General features: G+C 39.0%; 1 protein-coding gene across 3 annotated transcripts in view; it reads right to left on the bottom strand.

Moving 5' to 3' along the window:
* gbf1 (golgi brefeldin A resistant guanine nucleotide exchange factor 1) overlaps positions 1-12,800 on the bottom strand; it is a 110,973-nt gene that overhangs the window by 56,265 nt on the left and 41,908 nt on the right. For all 3 annotated transcript variants that reach the window (XM_030725215.1, XM_030725216.1, XM_030725217.1), the window contains exon 4: positions 4,677-4,808. In XM_030725215.1, the coding sequence (XP_030581075.1) occupies positions 4,677-4,808 (132 nt within the window). The remainder of the gene's footprint in view (positions 1-4,676; positions 4,809-12,800) is intronic.

Below are 12,800 nucleotides of genomic sequence, written 5' to 3'. Positions count from 1 at the left end.
AAACTTGCAGGTTAATTAATTTCCCTTTTTTCTACTGTATTTTCATAGATTTCTCTAATTAAAATGATTTTTCTTTTTCACATTTCTTTATTGCTGTTACTTTGAAATTTTAATTCACCAAATTCTCATGCTGATTATGTAACACTTTCTTTCATTATAACAGCCAATTTATTCAGAAATAACAATTTATTCCACCCTGAAGAGCCAGGCAGGCTACAGCTGTACTCTAAGCTGATTTCTTCTCACAGAGGCTACAGCCTAAGCCTTAGCTGAGCCTCACTCTGAGCCCTATGAGGTCTAGTGACCATGCGGCTGCTAGCAGCACAGTGTGGGACTTTGCTGACTACAGGAGAAAATGAGAGAACAAAGAAAGAACAGAGGAGGAAAGATGAGCAGTGGGATGAGAGTGAATGGAGCACAATTCTGGATAGCTGTCAACAACAAGGCTTAGTTTTCTACTCCCTCCATGCCAGTAGACCTCAGGCCACAGAGAGAAAAATGAATTCTCTCTAAATGAAATCAAAGTGTGTGTGTGTGTGTGTGTGTGTGTGGGGGGGGGGGGGGGGGGGGGGGGGGGGCATACAGTCACGTCCACTTACACAAACATAAAGGAAAGATGTCTGCAGACTATTTGGCTCTAATTTATTAACGCGACTGAACTGACTTCTTAAAACATTGTCTTTAGATTTATAATTTATTATAAATCTTAAGAAATTGAATTCAGTTATTAAACTGGAGCCAAATAGTGTGTGTATCATTTTTCTTTTTTGTGAAATTTTTGTGAAGTTTTTCCTGAATGCGTGCATTCAATTGTTCTGAAAATATGGTGTCACGAGCAAACATAACACTCAGTGAGGAAAAACTACATCCAGAAGTGAGAGATCCACAAAAGTTTCCACTAAAAACACTCATATTTTCTCATTTCTCTGCAGCCAGGAGATGGCAGTGCCTGACTGGAACCTCGCTGTTTGAATGTTCTGTTCATTTAGATTTGCTCTGTTACATAATTACATGTTCTTTACCTTCTAAGGATTATGTTTTCCCTTAGCTGGGTGTTACAACCTTCACTTGTAATAGCAGTGAAATTCATTTTTGAATGATGCAGAATTTAAACAGAAATACATAATTAATCAAAAGCCTTTTTGTATCATTTTTTTTAAATAGAACAATCCAGTTATTTATTATTTGTTCTTTTAAAAACAAAAAGTGAAGTGGTGTGTGTGTGTGTGTGTGTGTGTGTGTGTGCGCCTGTGAAGACAGTCCCAGAAGTATGTACTCTGACACACTGACTGCAGCTGGGCTTCAGTTTCATTCCAATTCTTCACTTACAGTACCAGTCGAAAGTTTGGACTCACTCACTTTTGACTGGTACTGTATACATGAAAGCTAATATGTTACTGCGTGTTTTTTGTTTGTTTGTGGGGTTTTTTTGCTGTATTTAACATGGAGTAAAGAACCAAGTACCCAGGCAGATTCCCAGAAGCTTTTTAACAGAGTGCAATGCTACTGTAATGTGTGGCTCTTATTTTGTATAGTGGTGCCTACAGCTGTTTTGCCAGCATTGTTACATTGACTCACACCCTGCTTTTTCGACTAACATCTGGTGATGCCTTCTCATTTCACACTTAAATCAACTGGCAGACACTAGGCCATATTTCCATGATGAGGTTAATGAGGACAGACATTCTTGACTATATGCCAGCATAAGCCAGATTCTGCATCAGTCATGAGAACAAAACATTTCAGGCATTCCTGAACTGACACTATGATGAGCAACAGGTGTGGTACACAGTATGCCAGGTGATACATCGTTAAATATGCTTGGGAACTGTTTTACCACACCTCCACCTGTTTTTCAAATACACACCGTAATAGGGAGTAACATGTTTCCAAAACTGTGGTTCAATTCATAACTAGGTAACTAGATAACCACTATTGGATCATGAACAAAAACATAAACTCCATTATTCATATGTATTTCCACTTCACTCTTTACCTGAACGATCTTTAAACAATAAATGGACTGGTTCTTATCAGTGTTAATTTTGTTGACAAATTATTTTCGTCATAGTTTTTGTCAACACCTTTTTTCATGATGAAAACGTGACAATAACTAGATAAAAACTACCTAAAAGAATAAAAACGATGACAAAATTAGCTGACACTTTTGTCAACGAATAAAAATGAGACAAAAATGCTTGGCGGGGACAACATCCAATCAGAAGTTATTTGATTTTGTGACAGGGCGGGACAAGTTAGGAAAACATCCCATCAAACACACAGTTGCACAAATTTGATCTAAACCCGGGACGGCCACACTAGCCTGTGAATTTTTCAGGCAGAGCAGGCCTACTCATCAATATTTTATTGTTATGCTCAATAAACAAGGTCAGGTAAATAAAGATGTTGTTTGTTCAATGTGTGTGTGTGTGTGTGTGTATTGGTCTTTCAAGCATTAATAATATTTCATAACTTTTAATAAATGTTTAACTTTGTGTAAGTGTGTATAATGACTAATTCAAGGGAACTGAAGAAAAAGTATTTACATTTTACATCATTTATATTTTAGTCGACTGAATCGACTGTAGATTTAGTCAACTATATTCTTACGATAATTAGTCAACTAAAACGAGACTAAAATTAGAACTATTCAGATGGCTAAATTATGACAAACTAAATAACATTTTCATCAAAAGACTGACTAAAACTAAATCAAAATTTACTGTCAAAATTAACACTGGTTCTTATATAGCGCTTTTCTACTCTAGCTGAGCACTCAAGGCGCTTTATACAACATGTCTGCATTTACCCCATTCACACAAACACTTCCTTCTACAGTGCTTACTATCTAACATTCATACACATTCATACTCCAACTCAAAACATTCATTTGCTACTATGGTGTCAATCAAATGACAGCATAGTACCGAAAGCGTCACAACGGTTGCATAGGAGAGCAACTTGGGGTTCAGTATATTGCCCACGGATACTTTGGCATGCAGACTGGAGCAGCCAGGAATTGAACCACCAACCTTCCAAGGACCCGCTCTACCTCCTGAGCCACAGCCACCCTAAAATTACACTTCCACCATACCAGCACGTTTTAACCAGTTTCAGAATTGAACAGCTAATAAGGGATTAGCTGTTCTTGTCATCGTGATTCTGCCTGATAGCCTAGAGATGCGTCTCATGACTAGCTGAATAGACAATTAAGTGTGTTCCCTCTCTAGTTGGCATCAGAAATACTAGTAAGTTAAGCCAGTTATTTATACTCATATTTTTAATGCACAAAACCAAGTTATGGTAAATGGTAAATGGACTAGTTCTTATATAGCGCTTTTCTACTCAGTATGAGCACTCAAAGCGCTTATACAACCTGTTTTGCATTCACCCATGCACTCCCATTCATACAAGCACTTCCATTTTTACGAAGCTAAGTGCTTTTAATTAGCTAACATTCACACACATTCACACTCCGACAGAACGGTCGGAGAGCAACTTGGGGTTAAGTATCTTGCCCAAGGATACATTGGCATGTAGCCCGGAGTAGCCAGGATTCGAACTGCTGACCTTCCGATCAGTAGGTGACCTGCTCTACCTACTGAGCTACAGCCACCCCAGTTATGTGGTCATGGCAGACTAAAGTGGCATATAGCTAATCTGGATGAGTGTGTAACCATAATCTGCTCAAATCTTAACCTACAAAGAAAGAAGTCAGCTGGTGCTAGCACCACAAACATTAGCCACATTGAGTAAACATGCACACACTCTGTGTACTGTACACTGTTATGCATAGCACAAATGGCACACATTTCAACAACATTTGAAATATGATTTGGATATTGAAGAATGCAAATAATGGCTTCAAATGCTCTTAAATACACATGCTGTATTTGTGTGGACAATGCTTAAGGTTTAGCTTGCAGTGTGTTCTTACTTTTAAACAAATCTGATTTTTTTCACCTATTTAATCAATTATAAAATGTATTAAATTTAAATTAAAAACACCTATTTAAACAGTTGTATGTGAACACTGCTGTATAGAAGACAAGTTCTGCATCTATAACTGCTGTATCTCAACACTTTTAGCACACTCTTAGACGACCATTTCAAGGAAACATCATTTAACTAGCAAATCATAATAAAACATACATAAACATAACATACTGATTTCAGACTAGACATGAATTCTGTGTTTGTTTGTTTGTTTGTTTTAAAGAATTATGTTACTCTAAACCAGGGGTCTCCAAACTTGTGGCCCCGCCCACTTCCGGTCTGCGAATTGATGTCAAAAATAACATACAGTTTGGCCCTTTAAGTTACTTTTTTGACATTTCGCTTAACCCTCTTAATTGGAGGGGAAGGCAAAATGTCAAAAAAGTAACTTAAAGGGCCAAACTGTATGTTATTTTTGACATCAATTCACGGACTGGAAGTGGGCGGGGCCAGATGCGGCCCATGGGCCGCAAGTTTGGAGACCCCTGCTCTAAACAGTTTACCATTTCATTGTTACCATGACAGTGGATCCTCAGATATATGTATCCTGTAGCACGTTCATCATCATATTTAGTTTCCACATGAAACCATTCCACTTCTTAAACATCCAGCAAATGTTCTTACTGTTACAGCATCTACGTATCCAGAAAAAGGATAACGTTAATATCAAAATTTCTTACCTATAAGGCCGTAAGAAAGGAACTTGTTGACAGAGGTAAGAGCGAGGCCTGTGATTGGTCCTGTGGTATCCTCAGAACGCACAACTTCTAGGAAAGGCCTCAGGAAAATGTTGGGTTCAACATCTGACAGCTCTGAAAAAGAACGCAGGCACACAGAGTTATGCAGAGTTAGCTCCTCTGTGAAGGCTTTACTGCTTTTACAAGTCAGAGCAACAGTGGTCAAGTTTTTGGAGTTTAATGTACTTTTCCCTCCAAACAGCTCTGTTGCCTCAGGGGGATGAATCAATGAGGAAATATCATAGGAAGCTCAGACCTGTGTTTTCCTTGACAAAGACAGAAACAAACACAGAGGAGAAAAGAAGGAGGGATGGAAGATATTTGAAGTAAGCAGTACAAAAGTCTACTAAGACTAGACAACAGAACTTTTAAAAGGCATAGGTCAACATTTGAACATAAAGGCCACACATGCTTACTTTTTTTTTTTTTTTTTTTTTTTTTTTTTACTTCTTGCAGTGTTTTCATTGTTTGTTAGTCTGCAAAAGCTGACAAAGGAAGAACACAAAGTTTTGCTGTCTTGGGTGCCATAGTACCACCAATACTCAAGTTAGTTTATTTATATAGCGCATTTACGTGCAACAGACAATTTAAGTGCTGCACACCAAGTAAAATTATCAAAAGGAACAATTCATCCAATTTCAGAACAGAGGTGGAGGTTCGATTCAGTTTATTTACAAAGCACCAGTACACAGTTCCAATACTCCTTTCAAAGCATGGTGCAAGGTAAAGATCCTAAAACTTCGGGATTATATGCCTGATTTCATAGTATGCCAAACAGTGAAATTCCTTAGATCAGGGGTCGGCAACCTGTGGCTCATTCAGGCTTAATCTGTGGCTCTATGCAGCTCGCGGAAGTAAATTATAAGTATCCAATTGAAGTGCATTTTATTTTTGTCAGTTCGGTTTTTGTTGTAGTTTTAAATTGGAACATTATTGTGATCTTGAAATATTAAAATAAAATCATTTTAATTATCTATTTATTTATTTTCGTTTCTCAATATATGCGTCACTCGCGGTAGCCGCTACTGGCTTCCGCTAGTATTTGCGGCTCTCACTGTTTTGTTTTCCGTGGAAACCGGGTTCAAATGGTTCTTTCCGGATTACAGGTTGCCGACCCCTGCCTTACATCAAGAGAGCACCTGATGACTTTAATCTCTACCACACTGAACTTTAGTGTGGCAGAGACTGTGACCATTTTTCTCAAGCCATGTTGTTTATTTGTTTTTTATTTCCAAACTTCACCAAAACTGCCATAGATTGACTCATTATCCACAGGTAAGAGCGTACGTAGGTTGCCATGGCAGACTGCTACTTCCGCTGTACGGTTTTATACTTCTGGTTACCCAAAATCAGAGCCAGAGTTAATGACAAAATTCGGTTACTTTGTGCTGTAATGGGCGGCTTTATTAGTTGGAACATGAGCTTGGGTTCAACTTGTGCTGTTGTCAGTTGTCACTACATCAGTCTGTACAATAAGTGATATACCTTCCACAGAATAGCTGCCGCAACACTACATGATTTCCTTAATCAGCGATACAGGAACAGCTGACTGTCTCCACCACTCCACTTTCCCTTAGCATGACCCATGGTAAATGCTTAGCTTGGCCAATGCTCTGGCTCGGCTCTACAGCTGCTTTAAGGAAAATAATGTTGCCTTGTTACTTTACTGATTTTATTGCTTTGAGGGTAATCTGGTGCTCTTATAATTACGTGATTCCTCACCATCAACACCTTCGGAAAAAACAAGGTAATTGATAATGTCGATGTAGCTGACTTTGGGCCATAATTTCATGTCATTTACCCAGTCAGTGAGAAGTGACGGGTGAGGCACTGTTACTGAATTGTCCTCGCTGCTTTTTAAAACATCCTTGCACTGTATCCACCTCCGATGTGGTACCATTTACGCCAGGTAAAAGAAACTGCAGTGTCAAAATGTTTAAATGAAAGGCAAGTGTGTAAGCCCACAACCGTAAACAACAGCGCAAACGGAAGTAAAATACCGGCTTCCGCTATGAATAAGGGGTAATGGCACGAAGTCAGAATACTGTGGATATGTAATCATTATATGGAGTGTTGATTTTCAAAGCAAGACCCTTCAGCCTATCAAAAAGCTGACAAAGAGGAAGTGAAGTCATACCTTAAGAAATGCATTGATTCATCTATTAAATTTGGTATCTGGACTCTGGACGCACATATTTGCGTCATGTACACAAGGTATCCTGAACTGTGAGTTACAATTACTGCATTGCATTTTTTAGTCAAAGGCAAGATTAAACGGAACAATGATCGATTAGGTCACCTGGCTTACAATACACCATAATTCACAGGTTATTGCCTGGAAAATAACAAATATGTCCTTGTCTTTGAGCACAATTTGGATGAAGACCCCATTAGGCAATCATAGTGTGCAAGTTTCACTAAAATCTGACCAACATTCTAAGAAGAATAGTGATTTTCAGGAAAAGGAAAGGTATATGTAAAATATGACCTTAAGCTCAATTTAGGTAAAGACCCAGTAGGTGATCAGTGTGTTTAGGTTTGATGACACTGGCAGCAGTACTGTAGGAGAAATAGTGATTCTTGTTAAATGTGGATGGACGAACAGCAGACGCCTCATCATGGCATGAGCTCATCAGTCCTTAGGCTGGATGAACAAAAACCAACCCGATCACTACAAACAGCTCTTCATTACCAAACAAAGGGATGGCACAATGCGTATTATTTCACATTTGACTTCTAAACAAGCTGCATGTACATAAGTGTAACTATCAGGATCTCCCTCTGCAATGGCTCGGAAGAAGGTTTGCTGGGAAATTCTGGGAAACCACTTTTCTTCAATCCAGCCTGACCTGAACAATCTCTCTCTTTTTCTGGATAAGGGGATCTAGAGCAGAAAAAAAAGCAAAAAAAACAAAACAAAAAAACAAACAAAAAAAAAACCCAAAGCAGGTAAAACAACAAAATGAGTAGAGTCAGCTGCTTTAAGATGTTTTGCTAGAGGATTATGGTTTTCTTAAGAAAAGTGCCACTCCAGAGGAGAAAAAACAACTTGGACATCAAACCAATTTCCAAACGTGCACACAGGACTGCAGTGCATTAGCATGTGATATCCAATACCCCTGCAGCTTGCTTAGAAATCAAATCTAAAGTAATTTCCACAGTCCCTGTATCTGCTGCCAGGTCACTTTTAGGCCTCACTTTCAAAACAAATTCCTTTGTTTCTGCATCCTTTAATAAATTTAGAATAGAGTGCACTAAAAAGATATTTTTTATATATATATATATATATATATATATATATATATATATATATATATATATATATATATAAAATACAAACAGAAGCTTAGGAATTAAGCAAAATAAAAAGTAATAAAAAGAGACTGAGATAGCTTTGCTGGTTTGATATGTCCATCAACTGCAAGAAAACTTTCTAAAGAGGGTTTTTGTGCTTTATTACTTTACAGTGTGGGGGGAAAGCAAGCAGTAAAGGCAGACGAAGGTCAAATGAATCTGTCAATAGATCCTGAAGAAGACTTCATCAGAGGTGATCACCCTGTAAGTGCAATGACTGCTTTCCCAAAGACCACAGATTCAAAAACTCAATTGTCTTGTATTGATCCAACTGGCCATCAGTGAACACAGGGCTGACTGGAGTAGTCTGTGGCCACCAGTAATCTTCTTAAATAAAGTCTAAATGCAGGCTCTACACTTCAACTCAATCTCTGGGGCTTGAGGAGTCAAGTAAAATAAATAAATATAGCTATGAGCAGGGTGAGCCATTCATCCTACAACTAGGTTGACCTCTGGCTGATATTGACCAAATTAAGTGGTTCAGTTAGCTGTGCATGTTGCCATCTATGATCTGGGTTTGATGGCTACAAGTCTGCAGTGCATACAAGTCCAACTCCTGTTAAGCATAATTGGTGGGGAAAAAAAAATTTGTGAACTGAGCCCATTACATACACCTTGAGCATAATCCCATCTACCTTTACTACTGGAACCCCATCTTTCTGCTCAGAGATGTAGTGAAAGTATCCAGCCATGCGTGGATTACCTCTACAAATGGCCTCGGCAAAGAAAGGAAGGGGAGCTGGGGTGAACCTTTGACCCCATGAGAGCACGTCAGGATGAGGCAAGCTCTCTGCAAAACAGAAGCCATCTTTAACACATGCGCATCTATTGGCATTGAAGCAGAAAAGCTTAGAACACAGGGAGTAACTATAGATGAATCTGAGCTGAAGACATGTCTTACTCTCCAGACAAAAAGAAGCAGAAAAATAAACAAACAAATACAAAAGAAATCTATAAAAAAAATCAGATCATCTCAATTTTAAACACAGAAATTATTTCACTGTGGGGTTGAGAGCCATGGAGTTATACAAAGATGCTCTACAATCCCAATCTGCAGGATCTGAGCACAAGAAGCAAATATCACGTTCTTTTAACGGCCTATAGATCAAAGCAAAGCAAGATTACATTATTACAGTGCACAATGGAACTCACTGACTTCTACATCGTATAGAAATTAAAACTGCTGATAGGATGTTGTCAGACATAATACAAGAATGTTGCAAACATCCGCCAATATTAGTCATTTGCTGATATATGAGTAAAAGCATTTATAACGGCTGTAAAAAGTAAAGAAGAGACGGTACAAACACCCTTCAACAATGTTATGTGTTGATATTGCAGAATTTGTCCACCAGAGGACACTCTGCAACTTCCCTGTTGGCACCACACACAAACACAACAAACAGCTGATCCAAACATAGTCAGGTAGAGCGTAAACGATATCCAACCAGTTGTGGCAAATGGTTGCCCCTGTGTGAGCCAAGCTCTGCCTGAGATTTCTTCCTGTTAAAATAAGAAATCTCAGTGCACTCTATCCCACCATCGCTAAGAGCTTGGTTATAGGATGTAATCTGATTGCTGAGGTTTTCTAACATTGTCGGGTTTCTACCCAACACGATAAAGCACCTTGAGATGACTTGTCATGAATTGGTGCTATATAAATAAAACTGATTTGAGCTTGTGACAATAAAACAAGATTATTTTAAAGCTGCACTGTCATATTATCCTAGCTTGCCTGTTTGCATCTGTTCTGTTTGAAAGTTGTCATTTGGACTTGAAAATTAAATGAGCTAAAGGAAAAAAACTTATGCCTACCAACAGTTAATGTGAAATTATCGTATATATTTTATAAGAATTGTTGCTTATATCCAATATGAAATTACTCGAGGATACGACAAAGAGCCCAAACCAGCAAACAAGCCCATGTGGGCCAGTGGAGCTATGTGCAGGGCTTTCAAATTGCTTTGGAGTAGCAGGGGGGCATGCCAAAGTAGCAGGCGGCTTATGACAGAGACCGAAGCCATGACGGCAGCAGACAATATGAGCAGTCAGATTGAAATGGCTCAGATTGAAAGAACGTAAATATTGCCACGTGCAACATTGGAAATGGAGATGGCGGATGGCGCAAAAAATTCTTTTAGGAAAATTAAAAAGCAGACAGCGCAGAGTGGTGGAGTAGGTGGAAAATGTGCCTGCTGCCAGCATAATTTGTAAGCCCTGTATGTGGGCAGGGAAAACCCACAGTTAAGTGTACAATATAAGGGTTGTTCTTAGGGCCGGGCAATATGGACCAAAAGTAAAATCTCAAAATTTTTTAGCTGAATGGCGATATACAATATCGATATATTTTCTTCCCAAAAGCTATAAACAAAAAGGCACTTCTGAGTCAAAGCTACATGTCCCAGATGACCCACGGCAATTTTATTAGCATTCAGCTGTAAATGTACATGATAAATTGCTCAAAAATAAACTATTGGCATATTTAAATAATAATGCTCCTCAAATAAATTAATGCTTTTTTCCTCTATAACAAAAGACTGACAGCTGTGCTATTAAAATGTAAACAGAAAAGATACAGAGAAAAAAAATAAAAGGCTGACTGATTCTTTAAAAAGCCAGTCTGCAGTGAAGTAAACTTCACTAAAGTGCTTCCTCCTGTGTGTACTCCTGTACATCCTAGTACTCTGTTCAAATAAAGAAACATGGTAAATGGTAAATGGACTAGCTCTTATATAGCGCTTTTCTACTCAGTATGAGCACTCAAAGCACTATTACAACATGTTTACATTCACCCATGCACTCCCATTCATACAAGCACTTCCATGTTTGCTAAGCTAAGTGCTTTTTAATTAACCATCATTCACACACATTCATACTCCGACGGGACGGTCGGAGAGCAACTTGGGGTTAAGTATCTTGCCCAAGGATACATTGGCATGTAGCCTGGAGTAGCCAGGAATCGAACCGCTGACCTTCTGATCAGTAGGTGATCTGCTCTACCTACTGAGCTACAACCACCCCATGTAAACAGACTGAATGAACAAAATTCCATCCTTCAGTCAGCAGGATTTTAGTCAGCTCAGTAAATACATAGACATATGTGCTGACGTATCACAGCAATGGGCGGCATCTACGTACGGCTGCATCACGATCTCTTTTGCCTGCAGCCAGGGACTCTTGGGGGTCCAGGCGATGCCAAAGCGTACGAACGGCTGCAGTATGAAGGCTGTATGTACACAAAACACAGCGACTGCGGAGGATTTCAGGGTTCCAAAACTCTCCAAAAGTAGCCGACATCACCGGAAAAAGTTGCTAAATTTGTCACTAGTCGCTTTTTGGAAAAAAGTTGCTGGGGGAGGTCTGAAAACTGCTAAATCTAGCAACAAAGTCACTAAGTTGGCAGCACTGCAATGCTGTCGCTTCCTGCATGATTTACGGGTGAAACGGTGAGGGAGAAAGGCGGGGCAGTGTGAATTGGTGGATCTACGAGTATGATTGTAACGCAGCACAGACTATATCAATATAAACTATATTGTCTCATATCGCGTATGAAAATATATCAATATTTCTCAAAAACTCGATACATCGCTCAGCCCTAGTTGTTTTAATGTTGTGCAAGATATCTATGGTATAAGACACCTTTTAGCCTCTTGTGTCAGCCTGCTCAACATTTCATTATTTCTGTTAATAATACTCATTGTTTACTTGTTGTTGACGTCACCACAGAGGACATTCTTTTCTGACAAATCTGGTTCAGTGCAGTGCCGCATGTCCAACAAAAACTGACTTACCCACATGAGCCCATGTAGCTGACCAGTGAGTGAGCAGCTTCATGTCATGGTCAGCTCCTTAAAGTTGTCCCATCCACATACAAAGCAGCTGTCTTATGATTTGTACCTGATGGCTATCATTGCATAGTCAGCCATTTAATGTATTTATCACTTTCTTCATATGTCAGTGGCATCCTCTGTGTTCACTGCCCACTTCACATTATTTATTACTTTATTTTTTCACCATTTTCTTGCTACAAGTGTGTGAATTTCACTGACATTCCAAGGTCTCGGGTCACCACATTACTGTTAAAAAAGGCTTACCTGTATGATTTATATTTATTAAAACTGACTTCACAGAAACTGTGGAGAAAGATTAAGAACATGTCTGTGATATATGGGCAGGAACTGTATAATGGCACTACAGAAACTGTGTCGTGAAATCTCCTGATGACTAAACTAACTGATGTTGAGTAATGCAGCTGTGGGGGCTCTGCCATATCACGGTATCAAAATAAATCCATCAATGTGCTACAAACAGCAAGTGTAAAAGAAAAAAGACAAGACATTTAGCCAGTGTTTATATTTCTGAGACATGAGATTATTAAAGCACATATGCAGAGAATCCACTGCTGACTAAATTCACAAGATTTCAGTGAAAATGGACAAAGATGACTTCTATAAATTCCAGAAGAGGCAGGGCAAAGAGGAGCAATCAAAGAGGGGGTAAAACCCCTCTCTTTGACCGATGCAGTGGCCCAAAACCAAACACTGATGGTTATTGATCTGGAACCTCTTCAGCTGTTCAAATTAAAAGTCAGGGTCCTTTACTACAATGCCGAGGCTCCTTAGCTCTGGTGTAAGGCAACACTTTAACAAGACCCGCAAGGCTACACGAAATCCAAGGAGAATTCTGCAGTTCATCTGCTCAATGAAGTCTTAC

Source organism: Archocentrus centrarchus, unplaced genomic scaffold (genome assembly GCF_007364275.1).
Source record: "Archocentrus centrarchus isolate MPI-CPG fArcCen1 unplaced genomic scaffold, fArcCen1 scaffold_50_ctg1, whole genome shotgun sequence".
Taxonomy (NCBI): Eukaryota; Metazoa; Chordata; class Actinopteri; order Cichliformes; family Cichlidae; genus Archocentrus; species Archocentrus centrarchus.
This window is presented reverse-complemented; position numbering and strand designations above follow the sequence as displayed.